This window comes from Xiphophorus maculatus, chromosome 6 (genome assembly GCF_002775205.1).
Source record: "Xiphophorus maculatus strain JP 163 A chromosome 6, X_maculatus-5.0-male, whole genome shotgun sequence".
Lineage (NCBI taxonomy): Eukaryota > Metazoa > Chordata > Actinopteri > Cyprinodontiformes > Poeciliidae > Xiphophorus > Xiphophorus maculatus.
This window is the reverse complement of record NC_036448.1, coordinates 10181692-10206185: the sequence shown is the minus strand read 5'-3', so window position 1 is coordinate 10206185 and position 24494 is coordinate 10181692. Positions and strand designations below refer to the sequence as shown.

Sequence of the window (24494 nt, the reverse complement as noted above, 5' to 3'; positions counted from 1 at the left end):
TTTAGGTTGAAATGAAAATCCTTGATTTAAATATCTCAGGCTGCATGAGAGCACAGCCAAAACAAGGAGGATCTGTTAATTAGAACAACTCTGAATCAAGATATTGGAAGAAAAGACGATAGGTAAATACAAATCTAATTTCAAAAGACAAAGAGACAGACGGACAGTACCATGCAGTACATCTAGAAGCTTAAAGAAGCCAAGATGGTCCTTAATCTAAGTTTTCTTGTTGTAGAGACGATGCCTCTGGTCACACCATTTCAGAACCACCTCATTCTATTTCCTAAATATAATGCATTTTCCTCCCAAGCACTTTTCCCAATGAACTCCTTTCTGGTGATTTCCTTCCATCTCTTGCATCCCCTCTTTCATCCAGGAAAGCTGTAAAATCTGAAGGGCTGGCTGTTTTCACTCAAGGGTGGATTGCTGTGCTATGAATCTATAATGTAATCCCCCAACATGAAGAGTCACACATCATTCAAATGCTAAAGCACATTACAATTTCCACCCTTAAGATATGATGGAAAGTTCCTGAATGGGAATCTGAGAAGTGTATGAGGTAAAGAAAGAGCAAGAAGCAGGATGTGAGTGTGTGTGTGTGTGTGTTTGCTGTTTTTACATCTTTATGCGTTTTGGGGTGTTTGCTTGCAATAGCGTTTGTATGTTTGCAGTTGTGTGCAGGCATCTGCGCTTGTTTCACTGTTGCTGTGTGTGTGACTGTGTGCGTGTTTAAGCGAGCGTATATTTAACATGTATGTATAGGATGGGTTTAGTGCACATGTGAATGTGGTTTCATGTGTATTTGAAGTGTGTATGTGTGTGTGTATTTGTGGAGTTTTATGGAGAGGAACTGTGTGGGGGAGGAGAATGTGGAAGTGAATTATGCCTTTTTCAGAGGGGAGGGGTGCATATATGTATGTGTGTATTTGGGGGGGGATGGGTGACTGTATGTTCACTAAGTATGTGTGGGTTTGTTAGTAGTGTGTACGTATGTATATGGGTGTGTGTGAGTGCGCTGTAAAGCAGAAAACGCAGTTTATGACACCGAGCTGTGAGATTTTAAACCCTTCAGGCTGTTCCGTGTATTTTTATGTTTTTCCATTAAAATGCTTGAAAAAACATCTGTTTTGTCCATATATATACTTATATATATATATGTATATATATTTGCATATGTGGACACATGAGATACCATTAAGAGCATAATTAGAAATGGAAAGGCATGTACTTTATGTATTTGAACTGAGATGTTTTTCTTTTATTTCTTATGCATTCATGACCATCTGTCTAAGTGTACTATATAGTCTATGTATATACTGACGTGGGTGGGTAGCAGAGGGTCTGTTTGTTTCTAGGCGTCCATGAACATGTATATTTTTGTACATAATGCATTTAAAGATTTCCCAGCCAAAGGCAAAACAATAGACTGTCTGTGTGAGGTTTGAACTGAATATTCTGTCTCCAAAAGATAAAGTTTTGCTCACAAAAGATGACCTCTTCACAACTTCTTTAAGTTAGTTGGAACATTTTCTCATAACCCTTACATACATGCAAAAACCTCCTTTTCATTTTAATTGGTACATGTAGTCAGTGAAGTTGAAACACATAGAAATAAATAAAAAAAAGCTAACCTATAGCTTTCAGTTTAGATCTGCTGTTTAAATTTGGCTGCAGATTTTCTCCTGGGAAAATTCTTTTCTGCAGGATCTTATTATTTTATGGTCTGAGCGGAAAGATCACAAGCAGTGAGGTTTCACTAAGCAACCACAATAAACGACTGTCTAAACTACAGGTTACAGTAGATGGTGGGATTTTTGCATGTCACGCCTCCCACTTAGAGCTTTCAGTGTTAGGTAATGAGAGTTGCTGAGTGACTTTCTAAAACCAACATCCAGATGTTCATCCGCATTATGGCATGTTTAGAAGTTAATGGAAACATCGGTCTGTTTTAAAATACATATCGAGTTTGTTGTAGGTGCAGCCAAACGGCACAGTCTTCATGAGATAAGTTGATTGAATCTTATTCATCATGTATCGTTTTAAAGGACTGTCTTTCTACTTAATTTCTAAACACATGTTGGACTTGCTAAGTTTTAAGTTTTAGAATTAAAAAAATATAAAATTTCTTGTAATAACTTCTGCTGCATTCTAATTTACTTTGTAGCGCTAAACTTCTAACCCAATTTCGATGCTGAGTGCATCAACTGTGATGGGAGCTAATTACCAAATTATTTGATCACCTTGCAGCTTTCATTTATCTATTTTCAAAAATATTTTTACATATTTGTCTGTGGCTAACTTAATCTTCCTGCATCCTGACAATATTATACACAGTTCTCTTATGTTACTATCGATTTAACATTTACATTAAATGTTGTGGAAGCGTTCCTTATCCAAGGTTCTTCGAAGGATAGTCGCGGATGCAGACGCAGGAAGGCTCTCCTGTAGCAGCCTGTTTTATAGTGGAAACAGCAGAAGAAACCTCTGACTTGAGACTCTCTGTCGTCGTATGACAGTCTGAAGAAGAGGATGGTAAAGGTTGTCCATAATATTCTTGATTTTATGAAGGATCATTCTTTGCTCCATCGTCTCCAGAGTTTCCACAGTCGTCCCCAGAACAGAACCAACCTGCTTTATTGGGTTGCTGTTGGTTTTTTAAAGTCCCCAGTTCTGATGCTGCTGCCCCAGCAGTTGACGGCAGAATAGATAACTCTCTCTGCAGCAAACTAATAGAACATATGCAGCACAAACACAAACATTAAAGAACCTTAGCTTCCTCAAGAAGTGAAGTCTGCAGACAGCCTCAGTATTGTCAAGGTGAACCCTGAGGTAACCCTGCTTCTCATTTACCTCCACTTCTTCTCCCATGATAGAAATAGGGTTGCCAATTTAAGTTGAAAACTCAACATAAATTGTTACATAAATACATTTTAGTCATCCTGTACCAGTACTCCATTTTACCAAAAGTGTGTAATTGCAGCCAGATTTTTAAAAAATTACATACTGGGACAGCTTTCCTTTCATGCTTTTCTTTCATTTAAATTGTGTGTATATAAAAGAGTTGCACATTTTCACAAAGTTAATGAATACATGCAGCTACATATAAAGAAAAAATATATATAAGACGCACTGAGCTAACAAGCCAAAGTAGAAACAAAAATTTCTGAAATTGTTCATCTAGATTGATTTTACACTCTTTTACCTCTAGAGGGAGCAGCTGCTACCGTTTACTCCAGACTCCTGATGTCAAGATGGAGTCAAAAGGAAAACTGTATAATTACCAAAATAAGGCCCTTCTTCCTGATGCTGAGTTTTCTAGCAAATGGGAAAAGTAAGATGAGTTATTTGGCCTAGTCAGTGTATTAATTGTATTTATAGTAAATAATAGTCAATTTGTCACATTTAAGCTCGTGCTTTTCGTCGAAACAAAACCTTGTCTTTTATTTTGTTAATAAACACAGTACCTTTTTGCTGTGCGTAACGCGTGCAGCTTGCTTTGAGAGCTCTTTGTATGACTGGTCCGCAGCAGCAGAGCAACATTGACCAACAGAGTCCCAATCAGGGACAGACAGGTTCACCGACGTCCTCCGTCCCCGACGCGCACCGCAGCAGGATCCGGACTCTGACAAAAGGAGGGAAAACTGCCCTCCTGTTTATCTGAAGCGCTTTGCTTCAGCGATAGAAGCGCTTTCACCGAGAACTTTGGTCCTCTGAGGCGCAGGCACAGGAGCACGAGAGCCGGCGCGTAGAGAGGAGCGCATCCAGCCTAAACTTTAGAAATCCTCATCTTATTTTTCTGACTAGAACCTGAAAACTACACCCTCAAGACGCTTTCTAATGGACTAGTCCCCATTTATTTTCTCTTTTTTAAAGTTTTTATTTGTAACTGGCAATAAGCAGTAGACAGTGGAAGAGCAGACGAGAAGGAGACGTGGATGTATTTTTAGTCATGGATGTAACAGTTTACCCGCCTCCTCCTCAGCCTCTGTCCGCTTCAGAGCACTCCAGGCTGGGGCAGCTCTCCTACCCTGACCCGGCTTTTGGGACCAACAAGGTTTGTGCTTCTTTTTGGCATATTATTATGGGGAAATAAACACGTTCTTTCTCTTACCCTCTTCCTATATTCCCCCCCGCCCCCCTCTCTAGTGTGTCTTCCTCTCTTAATTAAGTGGCAATTAATTGCTTTTTGGGGACCCCTCTTAGTTAATGCAGCCACTGAATGTAACTACATTTTAGTGCTATACCAGTCCTCTCTCAGATATGTCTTTTGTCTATCCTCCCCCCCCCCCCCCCCAAATCAAGTAATTATTTCACATAACTACCTTCAAAATAGATCCATAATTTGTTTACCACAAAGACCAGACGTAATTATAAGAATGTGGTGCATAGTAAGAAGCAGAAGTGAGAAGAGTTAAAGACCGTGCCCTATAATCTTTTAGCTGAATTCAAAAGTGGTGATGTATGCTGGAAATGGCAGCATGGTGATTTGCGCTCGGTGCAGACTCTGTTGTCTACTTCCCTCTACAGAAGAGCCAAAGGTCAGTGTCAGACCCACAGCACATGCAAGCTTCATCTCATATTAGTTTTGAGTATGTATTGAGAGACGCCTCTCAGAATGATTTTTCAGTGTCTGGGAAATGCCATGTTTATTTGACAATAATGAATGGCTTGATTATTGAATTAGTCTTAGCTGATGAGTTGAGCCAGCGGATTAATTAATCTTTTTTTCCTGTCATCCCCTCATTTCGTAGTTTTGGAAACTAGTTCTGAGAAATTGTATTTTTGTTCCCGTTTTGCCATTTTGCACATGTAAACAAACCTTTTCTTTCCCCCTGCACTTTAACCTTTGCACATCAGTATATTTTTGCTCTGTTGTTAAATATTTCTTCTATGAATTATGAAATTAAATTGACTTGACATGCACAAATGTTATACATAATTTAATTTAACTGTATACGCCATTTTCACTTGACTCTTATGGAATATGACAGATTATAATCTTAGATCAAAATGGTGGATATTACATACTGAAGTCAAAATGAATAAGCCCAACTGAATCATAAGGCGTGTAAGAAGAAAAGAGATACAATTTAAAATGAAACTAAGAAAAAGAGATTGTGAGAATACAAATAAAAACTTAAATTGGAGAGACAAGGTCTTCATTAAGTTGAAAAATAAAACTGAAAACTTATTAGTTAGATCGAACTTTCCTGTTTTTGTAATTTTGATGCAGCACCTGACTGAGTCACTGTTGTTTAGAAAACGAGTAGAGTGCCTCCGTTTTGGTGATAACGTGAGTTTCAACTCAAAGTACGGAACATGTTTTCGCCAGAACTAACCAGTTTTTGTGAGTTTTCCACTGTTGAACAGGGATATTAGCTCAGCAGACACTGAGCAGGTACCTCCTGCCACCATAGAAGAGTCTACTGAAGAGAGACCCGTGGTTTTCCAACAAACTATGACCGATCATTCTGTCACAGCAACTATATTTATAACTTTTAAAGAGTCACTTAGTAAACAAATGCTAAACACATTTCTGAAACCTGGCATTCTAACTATAGACTTGAATCCTTTCACAGCGTTTATACTGCAAAACCGTATTATAATCGTTTCATACTTAGAGAAAAGTTGGATCATTTCACAAACATTTAATGAATAAAACCTGAGAGATGTTTTTTTTAATCTGCAAATCAAAGTAGTAGAATTGAAAAATCTAAAAGGTGGCTTCGAATGAAGGTTTTAGCCTTTCACAGCAGATGGTTGTGAAGATAGTAAGATTGTTTTAAATATTTTTAAATCACAGCAAAAATTGCTAAAGCTTTAGAGTATTTCAAGCTAATGTGACTCAGACTTTATCCAAAAGTTTCTGGTAAAGGGGAAAAGTGCCTCCCTATCGTGGCATTTGTCTCTGGAATAAATCTCTGCCCAGGAGATTATTATTTTTTTTATCTATTTTTTAGGAAAAGAAGAGGGTAGAAGGAGGATCTAGGGAAAATAGTTACAGTGAAAAGATGCCTTTAGTGATTACATGTCTACAGTTTATTGAAATGTATTGGATAAAGGTTGCCTGGGACTTGTCGTTGAAGGAAATCTACCTTTAATGACACTTCTGGCTTAAATCAGTAGCGTTCTGTCACAAACTAGTGTTTATATATGTATCAGTTTCTTATTTCTTAGACTAAATGGACATGGTAGAATAAGAACAATCCGACTGCCTGTCCCTCAGTTATGTGGTTGATTGGCTGTCAGCCGATGTGAGCTCTCATCCATCCCTGAGTCTTCATCATGCAGATTTCTCCCCACTCACCTTAGAAGAAACTTTACCTCACACACTTTAAAGGTGCTAAAAGTCTGTACAGGCTTTAAAGGCACACTGGATGAACACTGAAAACAAGGAGGATGATTGATGATTGACTCTTGCGTTTTTTCTTTCAGACTCCAGATGCACTTTTTATTCTCAATCAGTAAATGTTATGTTCCGGTTTTCAAAGGTCAGTCATGTTTAACTACATAACTCAGAAAAATTAATCTCAGGCTCTCTCTTCATATAAGTGTCATAATATCACCATTTTATTTTATTAACGTTTTAAGCAACAACTACCGAGTGAGTCTGCAGTTTGGCTGTCATTTAAACCAACCAAACCTGATGCTTTACTAGATTACAAGTATATTTTTATTTTAAGTAAAAGACGAAAAAGGGAATTGAATCAGTTGTAAAGCTATTTGTACTAATACCGATACAATTATGTTGAAGTGTAAAAGTGTACAATTACAATTACCATCATTTAAGCATAAAAAACGTAACTCGTTGCAACTTTAGCTCGTTTTAGTGTTACTGTTCCTTTGGCCTGATTAGTTTTCAGGTGTAAAAGTCACCAACATTGGCTCAGCATTTGTACTCAGACATTACTGAAGGCTCTTCTCTGCAGAAGAAAACAAAACAACTTCTGCTCTTCTGACTGTGTCTTTGCTAACAGGGTGTGCTTGGTTTAAGCCATGACAGATTGTGATTGGGAGGTTGTTCATCCAGTTACCCTCAAACAGCATCTCTGTTCACAACAGGTTGGAATCATCACTTTCCTGATATTTCTTATGTTTATGTTGGTCAGGTAGGAATTAAAACAGCACCATAGTATACCGATTAATAATTTTGTTGTGTTCTGTTTACATAAAAGTGTCCTTTTTTTAAAAAAAAGATGCTATACTCTTGTTAGGTGTTGCTGCTAAAAAACCTACTTTTCTTTCAGAAGACGGGAAACAGAGATATAGACAGTAGATGCTGGGGATGTGGAGTGAGCGAGCGGTGTGGTGTGGTTGGGGGTAGGGACTGAAGAAAGATACGGAGGGTTGTTGGGGGTAGGGATGTTGTAGATGAGAGGGAAAGAGAGACCGAGAGAGAGAGAGTGCGTGTGTGTGTGCAGTGGGGGGTAGGGCCACCAAGGTTTGTACTATATTTCTCTCTGTGTGTCTTTTGATTCACGGCAATGTCGGCCTGATAGACGAGATCAAATTACTCTGTGGCTGAACGCAGGGACAGAAAGAAGGAGAGAATGCAGAAAAGGAAGAAAGGCAGGAAGTGAGAGAGGAAAATAGGAAGCAGAGGAGAAACAAAATGAGAGGAAAGAAGAAAAGAAGCATTAAATTAGAGAGCTGCGGAGACAGATGTTTAATGTGAAAAGGTAAAAGCAGAGGTGGAAAAAAAGGGAAAGAGTCAATGCACTGTTACTACTGAACAGGCAAAATGTCATCACAATTTATACCGATGAATAGGATTAGCGAGAACCACTTTAACAGTTAATTCTCTACGGATATATTTGGTTATGAAGATTATATGCAGCGATTCAAACCCTAAAGCAGCCTTTCTTTCCCTGTTGGTGCTGCTGTACAACTCTTCCTCCCTGTACAGAATAAACATTTCACTTTGCAGTGTTTGTACTTTCAGGCCGACTGCTGGGTCTTAAAACTCATTAAAAGTCTGTAACTCTGTTTTAGGCATTAATACGTCTTAAATATGTCTCACAGAATAGGCCACAAATTAAATTGGTATTCATTCTTTCTGGATGTTGTAGATCGTGATAACTTAAGGGTTACATCCTGATTACAAAACTACTAGGACCATGATGCAGTGCAGCTAGCAGCTTGGTTGAAACAAATTTATTGTTGAACTTCTGTCCTTTAAAACATCTTGTAGCTTGTTTAGAACTCAAAACTTTGACAATTTTAAATTATTATAAGTTATATTATTTTGAACCATTTATGGGGTTTTTACATTTAAATACTATTCGTCTCTTTATGTAAACTCTAATGAAACCAATCTACAAGCAGGATGTGACTCAGAGACATTTTGATTTGATCAGGGGTAATATTGTTTCATTTTTCATCAAACTTGACTGGCCCGGATAGTGAGTAGAACCAAAACTAGGCAATAAAAAGTCCCGAGAAAACATTTCATCAAATCTAAAACTTGAGCTCAGGAATCAGGAAGGAAACATTGAACTCTGTTGTTGAATGATGAGGTCATGTGTGCACATTTTGCACCATGGTTGGACTTGTGTGGTAAAACTGCAGCAGCTAAAACACCTAAACTAAAGGAAAACAAATGAATAAAATCCAGTCAGAAGTTATAGCTATACAATTTCAGAGTCACTGTAATACCAATTATTATTAGCATTTCTACAAATGAGTGGAAAATTAAATCTGCAGCCCAGTGAGCTACTTGCTATTGGGCAATCCTGTAATTGCAATATTATTGTTAAACATTTTTTCACATCTTGCTCTCTTTTAACATTATGGTATTTTGAACTCTTTCTGTGACCTTCAGCATCTTGGGCACCATATGTGCCAGTTGTGACCTTCTACTGCAGTTAGACTCATCCAACAGGTTGAATACTTTAAAGATGCAAATTCTGAATTCATGAAGCGTAATAGCTAGCAAATGCAACATTTCAAGTGGATTTTAGCACAGCAGACACTTAATCAATCTGTGTTACATTTTACAGCTCAATTGCCCAACAGTAATAGCATGCACAGACAGTTATGAGAATGTGTTATGGTAATAATGATCACTATACCTTTTAATATGGATAATGTGGTGGAACGCTTCCATTCAGGGCGCACTCCAACTTATTTCCTTAGTCTTGTTTGCATAATTTGTTTAGCATGTAGTCATAGTTGAAACCAGTTTATGTTTATTGACAAATTTCAATAGACATTGTTATCATGTTGTGGGCAGTAGACAGATTGTATTCTTCTATGGATCCTTCACACAAATCTGACTTTTTGTTTGTTTGTTTGTTCTCTGAGGTCTGGAGTCACCTGGGTATTTCTGGTCATTATTTAACTATGGAAAAGTTTACACAAACCAAATATGTACATATAGAAATAGGCTTTGACACTCACTGACTGCCCACTGGTGCATTGAATCTTGAATATGATTCACAAGAACCTTAGATTTAATCCACACATGGATTTTACATTTGCTATATCATGAGTTGATATAAACATTTTCTTTAGGTCATGTCTATGAAGAGTGCAGCCATGTAAACGTGTAGCTGCTCTTAACTTGTGGAAGAAAATAAAAGAAGAAGGAATCCCAGAAAGTAGCAAAAGAAGTGAAGAGGGACAGGCAGAAGTAGAGGGCCTAATGTAAACATAATGATTGTGAAAGCTGGGTGAGGTATTTCTAAAGCAAATACAGAACAGGAGCGAACACTGAGGAGAGAACAGGCCATCAGAACTGAACAGACGGGTCCGAAAACATTTCTACAAAATCTCACTGTTTAGTGAGGTGTAAGAAAAGTGGTGCAACAGCAATAAAAACTAAAGTGTCTGAACTAGAGTGGGTCAACAGTCACGGGAAACTCAAATACACTGGTCTTTCATATGACCATCGTCGAAGACAAAGGGTGTTTTGAAATCATGCAAATTACCGTTTTAGTTCCTCTGCTCTGTTTGTATCTGGTGTGGCTTTAATGTTCAACTGAACGCAGTGTGGGACGGTCAAGGAAGGCAATCTGTTCAACATGTGGAGCTTTCTGTCTATTTTTTCAGTTTACACCAACAGACTTGAGTTATTTTACAAGAAAAACAGTGGGAGGTAGTGGTGGCATTGACAGCAAAGCATGGATGTATTGAAGAGACACTTTAAAAGGTCTACATAACTCTGAACTGAATCATGCCGAAAATTCCTGTAAGCAGCTTTGATTTCTGGGTCCAGATGTTGTTTATGCTCTTCCGTGTCACTGTTCCATAGTTTATATAATCATTTCAAAGAACTGAGCTATAGTTTATGTTATTAAAAACACTTCAGCGTTTTGCAACAACAGAACATTTTTTCCATCTTCTGCTACTTGTCTTTTGGATGTGATTGTGATTTCAGAGTTAAACGTGGTGTCTTGTTCATTGCTTACAATAAAATGTTGGGGAGAAGAAAAGCTCGTCCCACAAGAAACGAGGAATTTGTATTTTGTGGATTAAATGTGGGCCGTAGAAACATTTAAAATAATTTTTAATGTCATCTGAAGAATTACATACCAATTTACATTACTTAACATTTCTGTGATTTAACAAATGAATTGATTTTAATCTATGGAAGGCATGTTATCCTTTATTCGGAGGCATGAATGCACAACCAAACTCTGATGTAAACCACAAAAATGCGAAACTCCGAATCGCCAGTTTGGTTGAAACGGACTCTGGCGCAGTTCAAATACATATATGAATGCCAAGTGGACCAGAGACCGCTCCAGAAGCGGGAAGTAAACTATAGTGCAGAGCATTCTGGGTAAACCCAACTAAAACAAACATGAGAGGCTACCGCTAGAGGGAGAAATGTCTCATGGTTTGTTTCTAATGACAAAAGAGAAATCCTCTAACCACTAAAATCTGACACAACTCAATATTTGTTTACGTTTTGTGAAGAAGGAAGTTTTGCTCATGTATTTATTGGAGGTTTTTATGTTGTTTCCCTCTGTAGTTCTTTGTGCAGCGCCACCACAGGTGAGGAGGTGAACTGATTTTTCAAAGAGTTTAGTGCAGTGTGACAAATTTAACAAATTTAGCAATTTTCCAATCTAACTCAGTCTACCAGACAATCAGGTGTGAAAACATCCTCAGATACTTATTTCAAAACAAGAGGTGCACTTTATTTAAAAATTGATCAGGAAATATTTTTTGCAAGCAAATTGTTTTATTATTATTTAAAAAAAATTATTTAGGTGCTACCAGACAAATGCCAAATGATGATCCTAAAAATAAATCACTACAACATGTTGAGACGTGTCTGCGGTTCATTAAGGCTGTAAGAGAGAGAGAGTGATACTTTCAGCAGATAACAGGAAGGATTTTTTCCTCCCTTTTGTGAATTTCTGAACTCAGGTAAATGTCTACATAATTTAGGGAAAACAGTCTGAAGCTTGGGTTAAAAGTTTCTACTTCTGTCCTTATCAATTGCTAATATAGGATGCTAAAGAGAGTTTAAAAGGTGAACTCTAGCATCATTTTCTCTGCTTTAAAATGTCAGTAAAAATGTCTACACCAATTTTATGTTCAACAATCATTTGGTGAAAGGTGGGTTACACCCTGGACAGGTCGCCAGATCATCACAGGGCAACACAGAAAAGCACAACCACACTCACACAGCAGAATTTAGCTATAACAAATGGTAAGGTGATTGAAAGGGATTTGGGAAATTGTATCAATTGGACTGTCAGCCCAAGGTAACCTGACAGCAACTGGAGCATTTCGTCAGACTGAAACAGGCAGAATATGTGTCGATCCAGCAAAAGTCACCTTGGGGGTGTCAGAACATTATCGTCATCACACCCATTTCTCCTCGCGCTTCGTGTTTACCTGCGGGGAGCACACTGTGTTTTCATGTAATAATAAATCTGCCTCCACATGAGTTGGCTGACTTAACTTACTGTATATTGTGATTGCTGGCATGCAGCCTTGGCATAAACAGGATAATCCTCTGTGCAATGAAAAAAATAATGCACTCCTCACCAAACCTGAAAGGAAGCATTACCGTTTTTAAGGAACAATCTTTGTCAGTCAGGATTATAAAAAAACGAATTAATGTGGATTTGTCAGTGATTTTAAAATGCCATGCACCAGACACTAATATGTAAATGTGTTGTGTAATTGGTGTTTTCATGTTGGCTCTACTGCCGTAATTCTTCCTGTCATATTTTTATTTATTCAGCTGAATCAGTGTAGAAGTTGTACTGTACACCAACAGTTATCATTGCTGTGACTCTCGCCCAGCAGCTTTTTGCTCATGTTTCTACTGTACCCCCCTTAAGTTTTTATCCAGCCAGAGTGCCGGCATTTTATCTAATTATCTATCAGAACACAACCAGTCAATCTGTCCGTCCGTCTGTCCATGTTGGCAGTCTTTCCCACCGAAAAAAAAATAATCTCGCCAGACTCATCTCCCCGTCCCTCACCCGTTTCAGCTTGCTGGTGATTGGTTTGCTTTCAGAGCTTCAGAGCTGCTGCTTGTGTGCCGGTTTGTGTGAAAGCGTTTCAGTTGGTTAAGTCTCGGGGACGGAGCGATGAGGGGCTCCTTGTTGGTGGAGGGGTGCCAAATGGAACAGATGGGCGGAGACAGTGCGCTGCCAGAACAGACTAATTATCAGGATTTTGGTTCCAAAACAAACATATTGCAATCAAATCACATGCCGCAATCATCTCCGCATTGTTCTGTGTTTGTGTGCGCCGTATTTGTGACAATGACTTGGCTCAATTAACTTGTGGCGGACAAGATTGGATCTGTTCCAGCAACGTTATTCGGAAATAGTTGGAGCCTGTTTTCCTCTAGCACTCGGCTTTTGTTCTCAATCATGCCATCATAGCTGTTGTAGCGAAGTGCTAATTGCTGTGGATAGATTGAAACAACATTGCCACAGTTTGAGTTTGTAAAGTTGTGCCTGTTTCCTTGTACCCTTTTGCCCTTTAAACTATTTTTCACACTTCTTTGATTTATCTGCTTGTTCCCTGGGACAATCAAACACAATATGCCTCAAAAACAATTTTTTTTTTTTTAAGTCTTAAACTTTATGCTCTTGTAAGAAGTGCATTTCAGACTCAGCAAGTTCTTTGAACTTACATGCTTCAAGTGACAAACTATTAGAAGAACACACAGCTTACTTTGAGGAATAAGCTGACCTTTACTTTTTGTTTTCAAAACGATATGATGACCAAAATCTACCCAGAAGACATCAGGTTAGCTTATCTTGTTCAAATAATGATACCATATCAGTTAAACGCGCATTTTATTGGTGTGGAAGTTTTCCTGTTAAGATGATTCGTGCCAATGTTTTCTTTGTTTTGTGCAAAACAATAGGTAACTCTGTTTTGCACAAGACAAATCCTTCTAAAATTAGCATTAGATTTTCTCTGATCCTGTTTATTTGGATTCTGACCTGATCTTGATAACGTGAAACCAAATATGCTTATAGTGTTAATAATTACAAATTAAGCTTTCTGCCTATTCACATCCATCTTAGTTGTAGAGTTGCTAAATCTGAGCTGCAGTCTGTCGGGATGGAGATGGAGACAATCAGACTTCAGAATGTTATCTGTAAGTAGGACTTCATTGGGGGTGAAAATGTTGGTAAAACAGCTAAAACAAAATTACTGGATGATCATTTGAATTCACCTTCTGCTAAGAGAGGCTATTTTTTAATATGGCCTGGGTGTGGGAATTGCAAGATTGTTCAATAAAGCCAATAATAAAAAGAATGAATATTGTTATATGACATGCTATAGTTCTCATACTTTTTTACAAAAACTGTCCACTGCTCTCACTTTGTCTGCCTTGACTTTCGCTCCTACTATGACCTGAGCGAGAGAGCATGACTTAATACATTTTATGACCTTTACATTTTATGATGAAATGCACATTTTGCGTATGCATAGCCATAAATTATGAATTTTGACAGCATATGTCTATAAGTATACCCATATAACCATTGACATAGTTAGTATCTTGAGAAGATGTAGGATGTCTTGGTGAGTTATTTTGAAAATATGGATGTTGTGCTCATTCGTTTTCCTGTCGGAGTGGTGTGATCTTTGAAGATTGAATCCTCCATCCGGCAAAAACAATATGATCTTTCTGCATCTTTCGTGTGTTTTTTAGACCCTCTTGGTGTGTCGAAGCCTTCCAACAAGCTGCCAACATTTCCAAATTTGATATATTTCCCTTACAAGTTTAAAGCTTCAATAAATAAAGTAAAGCAACTTACAGGAGCAACTTTAAAAGTTCAAAATATTTCCAACATAGATAGCAGATAGATTTAATCAATTTTCTTTATCTTAACACTAAACTATACCCAAAGAAGACCATGCAGAGATTTCTCACCTCTGCAGCCAGCAGGTATTGTCTGCTTGGTCCACACACAAAACAATAGTAACCTGGTAAATCTGTCAAAATTTATAAAAAAAAACCTTTTGAAATATTGTTTATATACCATATGTAAGAGTCTTGAATGTCTTCTTTTTATTTTGTAGCTAGTTTCTGATCTCAGGCTTTTTGTTATTCTGATTTTAGTTGACTCCAATTACTTTTCATAAACTCTAATTTAATATATTAGGCAAGTGCTACAGTCACAGCGCTGTGACTGTAGCATTTTGAGAATATTTTAAAATAAACAACATATTTGACACTTCAAACCATCTTTAGCACTTTATTTTAGCGATTACCATGGTTGGCAAGGCTAGCACCTGAACAGCTGCTTCATGTGTATTCAGTCGTGAATGTGAATCCTGACCTTAACTGTGAGGGGGAAATGCACATCTGGAGCACCACAGCTCAACAGGTTTGATAAACACACATTCATTGGGAGCTCGAGCACACATTGCCAGATGAGGGGCTTTACAAGTTGATTAACTCAAAATAGCTGGGAGGTATTTTTTCTCTGTGTGCCACTGAGAGTCCCAAATTCAGCATTTTCCCAGACAGAGGCTAAAAGATACGCTCTAGCATTATCCAGTTATATACACTCATCCTTCCTGTTATCTAATGAAAGGTCGTGCTCTCCAACAGCCTGAATGAACCACATATTCTCAAAAAGAATATATTTTTTTTAACTGTTTCTCACATGTTCTTCCTACTTCATTTTAAGCTCTTCGCACTACTAAAAGTAACCCCTTTTTTCAGTAACAGCATCCACACCAAAGAGCATTTCCTGGTAGCACCCAGGATGCTTATCTCTGATAAGATAAGGATTGTATTGTGTTTCTGATAAGTTGAAAAACAGCCAATAAAGGCCCCAGCCATTTTCTTGGGACAGATGCAATATTTTGTATTTTTTTTTTTGGCTTTAGGTCACTTGGGGTAACAGAGCCACTGAGAATGGATCAGTGCCACCAGCCTGACATCCAGTCCAATAATGCCCATGTCCAAAAACAATACCGGATTGCATCTGCCCCATCCCAGCTAATAAAACAGATAAAATTAAGCAAACACAAAGAACAATCTTTAATCTTTTGCTAACAGATTATAATATTTCTCCTCTTGATAGGTGAAAACTGTTTGACTTAAATTGGTAAAATACTGGCTTGAGTAGCAGTATGAGTGTGTTTTCCATCTGAACATATTTGTGACCATCTGAGTAGATGATTAATTGTGGCATAAGAGAAGATCTTTAAGCTGCCACCGAAACTAAGCAGACCTTTATCAGTCATAATAAACATTATACTTTAATTTTCATTGGCTGGGGGTTGGGAGGAAATCACAGAGACTTGTCGTACTGCAAGAAGCAAAAACTAAATTAGATTGGGCTTCACTGTAAACATACTGTTGAAATGTGAACCACTTAGTTAGCTCAAAAATAATTAAACTCATGATTAAAGCTCCGTTTTAAGAAATGTCGTCCTTTTTTCCCTCCCCTCTGCACATACAGAAAAGTGTTTGCCCACGCACATCCAATCTAGATTTACAGCCAGGGTGGATACATTTAGCCAATAAAACCATGTTTATATTGTTGTCAGGGTGACACAGATAAGACAGATAAACAGTTGCTGAACTGAACCACCACAGCTGGGTGAATCTGCCTTTTCCACACTCACAAAGCCACTCATGACTCCTTTCTTTTTTCTCCATCTATTCCTCAATGTACAGTCTTCTGTGTTGATTCATTTCCTCAGTCGACTCAGTCAGAGGAAATCCACCGATCCCGGTCCCACACATAACCCAAACCTTTAAAGTGCTGAAAGTAACAAGGCATTTTGGACACATTTAGGAATATGTCATAATTGTCACTCTGGTGCAAAAGGAAGTTAAGTGCTGCAAATATTCTCCCCCTATAAGACATTTTATCATGATTGACATGTTGCAAAGTCATTTAACAACTTCATTTATTTCAAGCTTCTAATTGTCTGTTTTAGTGCTTTTAAAGAAGACGCTTTCAGCTGCGAGGCCACATAGAAATTCCTCGTCTTACCTCTCATTTCCGATTATATGACTCAATCGAAACATTTTCTGATGGAATAATATGTCCGTTAATTAGTTTTTTTTCTCTCCTCCTTTCTAAAAGCTTTTCTGAGTACCCTGATTTAGCTCAAGAGGTAACCAGACCGCAGTCTTGTTTCTGGGAAATGGAGTAAAATCACACTCTTTCCATTTTTATCCTATCGTCTCACTCTGTATCACTCTGCTCACATAAAGTCGCCCTTTACCTCTTTCTCCATCTCTCACTCACTGCACATTCCATTTCTCAGCGGCTCCTCCTTTTTCTGTTCTCTCTCTCCTCTTTTCCTTGATATGCAGTATTCCTCTCTTTTCCCCCCCTTTGTCCTTGTCTGTCATCCTAATAGTCTCTCTCTCCCCCTTTTTCTCCCCCTTCCTCCGACCCTGACCCACTTAGCGGGCTGCTTGTTATTCAAACCTTTGCTTTACCCACACAAATACAGACGTACACACACAGAAATGGAGTGAGCTGCAGAGATATGAGAGGGAGAGAAAGAGATAGGCATGGGGAGGGAGAGCGGAGAGGTAATTCGGGTTTACTACAAAACACAGGCAATCTTTTTTTAGTCCTCTTGCTCAAAGATTTGATACAAAGTGAGTACTGATAAAATGTTGCTTTTTCATGAATAATTAAAGGATGCAAAGTATATTTTTGAATCATATATACAATGAACAACACCCAAAGCCACGTGTTTTTATTGAAAAACTGCAGCATGCTCAAAATCAAGCTAAAATGCTGCTTCAGTTTTGACCTGCTGCCTCATTTTAAGTTTAAAATAAAGTAAAACATTGTCTGGCTGGAAAATGTCCGTATTTGCCCACAGAGGCCTAAATGTTACAATTTTGCATCACTGTTGATAATATATTTGCATAGGATTTTTAAAACAACATCATGTTTCCATGTGAAAGGGTTTTGTTGCACAAATGACACCGAAAGAAATTCCCAAGTATTCACTGGACCAGAGCTAAGCTACTGCACAATTGCACCATTTTGTGCAAAAGGTTGGAGAAAGCCGTTGTGGAATTTTTTTTTTCTTTCATTTTACCTCCTCTGCCGTTTTGTTTTCTGTGCATCTCTGCCAGCTGAACCGAACTTTGTGTTCGTGTCCAGCGTTGATTGTCACAACTTTAGCTGTTTTAAACTTTTTAATTGTTGCTGTGACTGTGGATATGAGTAAGTTTAGGTGACAAATGGGATTAATGAGTTTGTCAGAGCCTGGGAAAGTATGTGGGGGAAAAAAAGACCCAGCTTTCAGATTCGAGGGAAAGCTGTAAGGGAAGTAGGTTTAGGGACATTAGCATCTACTCTAAATAACTAGAAATTGATATCTTAGCTAGTAGAAAAGAAAATTACAATAATTTGAATAGGGTGAAGCTTCCACTTAATATTAGTTTAGGTTTTAGCATCTGTTGAAGTTAAAATTTAGATAAAGTGTTCCCCCAGTATTAGCTAACATTCCACACACACTAGTGACTCTCTCTACCACCACTTATATTCTAATAGTTCAAACACCAAATATTAATATACATATTAATGCCTTAGCACTGCCACAGGAGCTAACGGCTAGAGGAAGAGCCAGTCAGGCCCATGGTGCTCCTAGATTGACTGCTTTGCCTGTAGCCTGCCATGTAGCATTGAGGCTAGGTATTTCAGTCTCCCAATCTGCGTTTCCTACTGAATATTTTAGATATATTCAAAAAACCATTAATTTAAAAAAAAATAATTGGGTTCATGTCCCACAGAAAAATCCACAGATAGTCGGGGATTCGTTGTAGTTGTGTTTTATTGTGTTTAAAGTCAAAAACTTGCATCTAGTTAACACAACTACTGTTACTTTTGAAATCTTGATGCGTCACAGATATCAGTCGATATCATGTTAATGTAAAACAGAGTTGATTCACTTCTCCAAACAGTCCTTTTGGCAATGTCTTTTATGGACGAGAGAGGCAGACAAATGACAGTATGTTTAACTCATCTTGTCTAATCCCATTACACATAAACATAAAACAATAAAAGATATAGAGTCCAAAATGAGCAATGTCTACACTTTATTAAAATAGCATTTTTTCCTTTTTTTAAAGCAGGACTGGTGCCAGCACTTCCAACTACGCGCTTTGAGAAAAACATTTACTTAACTGATATGACAGAAGACATAAAGCAGTGAGGCTTCAACATTAAAAAGCTTTTAATATTTAAACCGGTACTGGTTTTAGATTCGTCATTCGAACAAAACTGTGGAGCGGGCAGATGTAAAGTTAAAGGAAGTGACAACTACTGAGATCCATCTCTGTCCTCGTGTCCCTCTGAGTTAATGAGGAACGTAATAGGTTCCACTCACTGAGCGCTCACTGAAAAGAAATCATCACTGATTCTCTCTTCTGGCTTTTTTTCCCTCTGTCCCCATTCTTTCTGCTCTCCTCTCCTCTGATGGTTCTTACTGTGAGTTGAGACCTATATTTGTCCCTGGGATTACACAAACACATTTCCATTTCGTTTACTCTCGGCAAATGACTCTAATTTCACCCTGATACAATCTGATTAAGGGACTCTGAAACTGCTTCTATTTTTCTTTACCAATACATTTAGGGAAATTACATAATTGAATGTGATTAAGTGTATAGCTCAAGTTCATGGGTTTCCCTCCGTCTATGTTGTTTGAAAGGAAGAACTAAATGCTGCTTGTTATTCATTTTTTCTGCTCAGAACCATATCTGGCCTTTTAACGTTTATTGCAAGAGCTTCACGTATGTTTGCCACCGTTGCCTGATTCTGGTTCAGTATGTCCCCAAGAAGTGAACATATTCTGACTTCCAGACAGATTTCTTGTTCTTGTTTACCAGGTTGACCTTTGACCCCCATCAGAAGCAGGTTTAACTGGTTCTGAAGAAGCTTTGGGCATGTGCTCATGCTGGTCTTACTGGACTGAAAGTTCTTTCTGAGCACATTCTGTTACCAGCTCTGTAACATTCTTACACAGGAAATGAGGCAGCAGGGAAAAAACTGAATCTGAAATGATCAGACATGAGCCGCTTACTGGTATCGAGGCATGCCGAGTTTCAAAACTCCTTTCAAAACCGCAAAAAAACAACAAAAACAAACATTTCCATCATATCCTCCTGATGAAAGAAATCTACGTCTTGTTTCCTTTATGATGATAAATCCACTATCACTTTATTAATGCCATTTTAAAACTATAACTGGGAGAAGATTTTACCATCTAGACCCGCTTGTCATCCTTGTATTAATCAATAAGGAGTTATGTAATAGTCTTTTTTGTTCAAAGTTTCTTATTATATACTGTAATACTGTAAAATACGGTAGTGTATGATCAGTCCATGTGACTCTCATATTGACCTATAAAAGGAAAGCGTCAATCCCCAACACAGCATTTATTAGAGTCAAAGATAGTTTACAGTAGAGCTGCATGATATCAGGAAAACATGCGATTAAATGAGGGCAAAGCGGGATGATAACACAAATAAAACAAATTCTACGCAATGTTACTATCTTCCTGCTTTGGATTCACAAAGTGAGTGAGTATTTGAAGCAGATACTTGGGAAAAAAAAGAAAAACTGTTTTGGATGCTTCTCAAAACTGTTTCTGACTTTAACAGCAACAAGTTTGACTGGGATTAAGAGCTTGAGTTTATGGTACTTATAAAGTTAACTGAGGAGATCTGCAGTCAGAGTATCATGTTCTTCATGATACTTTTAGTGTTAGTTTAAAACACAGTGTAAGATGAAATATAAAGATACGAGAAGCAGAGTGTAATTATGGCCATCAGTGATTTACTGAAGGTATTGTTCAATTTTAGATAATATATATAATATAGATAAAATGACAGAATAATCCTTAAAAGCTCAGCATTTGGTATTTATGATGGCTTGTGGAGAGGAGAGTATTGTAACATCGGCAGCTATATGTTGTTAAGTTTTTTGTGTTTCAGAAAAAAGCAGCAGCTTGGTCAAGTTGGAGAACTACTTTGCTGCGGTCGCATAGCTTTAAATCTCAATCTAACATTAATCCATGAACTATTTCTTTTTTTGTTTGTTTTTGAGCCATTTTTCATAAGTTTTTTTTTCCTGCATATGGCAAAGAGAAAGAAAGAGACCAATAGCACAAATTTAAATCTAATATTGCCAGATATTAATTGTCTTTTTGTCTGTCATTTTGAAAAGATTAGAAATATTGCCATACTGTAACGTGGAATGTAAACAAAAGCTCCAAATAACTGGGACATTTTGGACTTTAAAGTGGTGTGAAGTGGGATTTAGAAATACCAAATATTAAAGATTTGGTCTTTATTGGTATTTCTGAACGCATGTACGTGGGCCATAGATTTGATCGGAAGCAGACTTTATTTACTTAGGATTTCTTAGAGTTTTATTTTTCCACAAGGTTTGTGCGATCTTCTGCTAGAAGTCTTGTGTGACTGGCTCTGTTGAAAGTGTAGTGAATGGAGGAAAGTTATTCAACACTGAGGTCAGACGCTCTCCTCCTCCCTCCCCTCTCTGTATAGACGTTCACGCTGAGAGCAGAATGATTCAGAGGGATGGAAAATGTGCGTGTTCCTCTTATTGTTGTTATTATATTGATATGTGAAACTGTTCTGCGTAGAGCGCTAAAACTTAACTGTAAATGCTCCAAACCAACATCCTGTCCATCACAGTGTGTGTTTGTTCCTTTTGGCTTTCTGTTTGCTCTGTAATTCTACACCTCGTTTGCATAATACCCAACAGCTGGCGAATGGATAGGGCAGCTACACCTGTCTGTCCACCCCAGTGTGTGTGTGTGTGTGTAGGCGCACGTGTGTGTGTACACAAGTCAGTGCTTTGCTTCTGCCCACCTGTTCAAATGTTCCTCTTGTGTTTGTCAACTGAAACAATGATTATGTACCCAGGATACCGCGAATTATTTGAATTTGGCTCACCATGCAAATATGGATTTGTTTGGCCTCTCTTTGGGTTGGAAGTTAGGCTTCAAGAGTAAAAATCAATAAATGTAATACTGCTGTTTATAGATTGTGGCATTTGGTACCTTTTAAAGTAGTGACAAGTCACTTTAAGATTGTGAGTGATGGTAGAAACTGGTTATATTTAAGTAAAGTCTTTTGATTACTTTCCAATCAAGCCGTCCGCATCCTAAATGACTGTAGAGATGTTGACCTCTTGTTTCATATTTTAAACAAGCGCTGTCAGGTTGCTGGTTTAGGAAATTCCACGTTTCTGAAATGTAAAGTTTTCAGAAACTGCTATAGTTTTCCAACATGAAGAAAGTGAATAAAGCCTTCTCTGTTTGAAGCATGAAGCAGCAAAGTGCAGCTCAGCCCCTTCTGACCACTTCTGTTCAGGTGACTTACAAAAAGACAGAAATATTTCTGGTGGGGAAAAACTCAGAGTCATGGTGTGGATACTTTATATTAAGATAACAATGGTTTGATGCTGCTGGCCAACATCTATTTGCTAATCTAAAATCAGCTTGTTATGCTACTGTACCCGTATAAAGAGCAGAACAGTGAAAAGGTTTTATGTTCTCATATAAGAACGTCAAAGCTGCCTTTTCTATATATTTATTTACCTCTTTGTATCATTATATTACTGTTGTTTTTAAAACAGCACAAATAACTGTTCATTTTGTACTTTACCTTTGTCCTTTTCTACATCAACAGAAACCCATAAACAAACAATTTCCTACCCTTCTACTAAAACAATTTTGTGCGTATCATTTTCTTAGCATTTTCATAAATGATGCGAATAAATTGGACATTTCACATCCATCTACACTACACTCCAGCTTTCATTGGACGAAAAGCAGGATACATCCTGAACACCAGTCCATCCTAGGGGCAATCTCACTTAATTTAACGAGGTCGATATTATAAGTGCATATTTTCATCGATAGTGTTTCTGATTCCCATGTAGACCAACTGACTCATGAAATATGACAGATTTTGACTAATAATCAATTTAAAACAAGTCTAAGTGGCCTCCTGGTGGTAAATACTGTTACTTGGATGCATATAACTAAATTTCCTTGCAGTAGATTGAAAATGACTAACATGTCAAAATGGATATGAAAAATGCACAAGGTGGGTAGGAGTTGATGCATGGCTGGTATGAAATCAGTTGAATTACATGAGGTAAAGAGAAAGGTGAAATGAATCTCTAGTTTAACACACTCTTCTACTGTGTTCATTAACACCTCTTAATGAGCTGACTAGCATTAAATGTGTGTTGGTTGCTTGAAACACGTGACATTAATAGCTTTGGACAAGTTAAAACAAATGGAAAGGAAGGGAGGAAGTGTGGTTCTGGTAATAGAGGAAGTTTGGTAAATGTCAGGCTCTATACTGAGAAAAATGTCCCATGTAAGTTATAACAAATATGTTTTTATGTTCGGCTCGTTGGAAAATAAAAATAATCTTTTATTTTAAATTACCAGCTAGTTGACTTAACGCTGTGGTGTCTCCTTTGAACAAGATGCCGTCGTTCAGATTAAGAAACATTTTTGCATGCCACTAGAGAAATTGAAGAACTAGGACTGGTGTGAAACTTAACAGCCTTTTTGTTTGATAAGAGATTTTTGGTAAACATCCAACTAGACGTGCAGTTTATTGAGCACTTTATGTACTGCTTCGCTCTCCTTTGTGGGGTTTTGTTTATCAGTTAAATTTGTTTGAAAAATGAAACCTATTTTATAAAATGAACCTTTTTCAAGACACACACGGACTACAAGAGGGCCTTCAGTATCAGAAGAAGTGCAGACAGAAAATGATTCTGACTGCTTGCCAGTTAATCTGTTACCTCCATCTCACTGGAGGCTGGCTGCTTTCTGTTTGCTGTGTTTGATTTTTCAGTTTGTTGACATTGTTTCTCTTGCTTTTGTTCTCCCCAGCTGGACGGGGACACCATGTTCCTGGGTATGCCAGAGGCAGGCCTCGACTTCACCTCCACCAATCAGGTTAGTTGGTGTCTGTGACGCTACGTGTGGTTGTTTCAAAGCGTGACCCCCAGAAGGCGTGCGCTCCAAAAAGCGTCTGGTTTAAGCTGCATCCGGATCTTTCCTGAGTTACTGGTGGAATTTTTTTTCCAACAACCCCCAGCAGGGCTGTATTTCGGAGGGGCCGCCTGGTTAGACCGGGTTTAACGTACACATGCAGATTACAACTGATTGGTGGTTAGATACACGTGAAACCTTTTCTGCATCAAACTAGTTTTTCCTAATCAATTTTTATGTTTTTCCTCTCTCTTTTTTTTTCAATCTGTAGAAAAGAAATTACCCAAAATATTGCAGTAACTGTTTCAGGCCTGCATCATAAACCAAAACTGGATTTTCTGAGCTTCCAGTCAAAATTTTAACAACAGCAATGCCCCTTGAAGTCAGAACTCGACTAGGATTGTCGGCGGTCGTAAAAGTTGCAAATATGATGCGCTTATAACCACTTATGACAGCAGCACAAACAGTCCTGCGCATCATCTTTATGAGTGTTTTCCCTTTTAGTTTCTGAATTTAGAAAAAGGTAATAATTACATTATTGGCTCGCATTGCCTCCAGTAATTAGCACCACATCGATTAGCAAATCCCACTGGTTTCCCTAACTTGGAACCAGAAAGCACTTCAGTGAGATGTGACATTATCCCCAGCGCTGATGAAACCAAACGTATCACATTAGGATTTTCTGATATTTGTGTATTGGTCGACTATGTTAAAATACAACAAAATAAAGCGGTACAAAATACTGTTTCCATAAAAAAATCTATCCAATTGCAGCCTTACACAGACCATCAGATCTAGTGTATGTACTGTATGCTTATATGATTAAATATTTTTGATACAGACATAATTTCTAGTTGAAGCAGAGGTGATCTGAGGTTTGAAACTGAAATTAAATATGTATCCTATCATCCTATGAGCAGATGCATGGCTTAAGACATAGTAGCTTTATTCTTTAAACTGTATTAATCCCCAAATTTATAGCACAAAATGAATGATTAGTAATTTTGTAATATTTTATTAAA

At 37.8% G+C, this 24494-nt stretch overlaps 1 protein-coding gene across 2 annotated transcripts in view; it reads left to right on the top strand.

Moving 5' to 3' along the window:
- Nucleotides 1–3522: 3522 nt before the first annotated feature.
- The window catches only part of tox (thymocyte selection associated high mobility group box), a 53791-nt gene continuing 32819 nt past the window's right edge, over nt 3523–24494 (top strand). The window contains exons 1-2 of one of the 2 annotated variants that reach the window (XM_023335861.1): nt 3523–4054; nt 23371–23436. In XM_023335861.1, coding sequence (XP_023191629.1) covers nt 3950–4054; nt 23371–23436 — 171 coding nt within the window. In that variant the 5' untranslated portion in view covers nt 3523–3949. The remainder of the gene's footprint in view (nt 4055–23370; nt 23437–24494) is intronic. The other variant, XM_005797131.3, reaches the window with a different exon arrangement.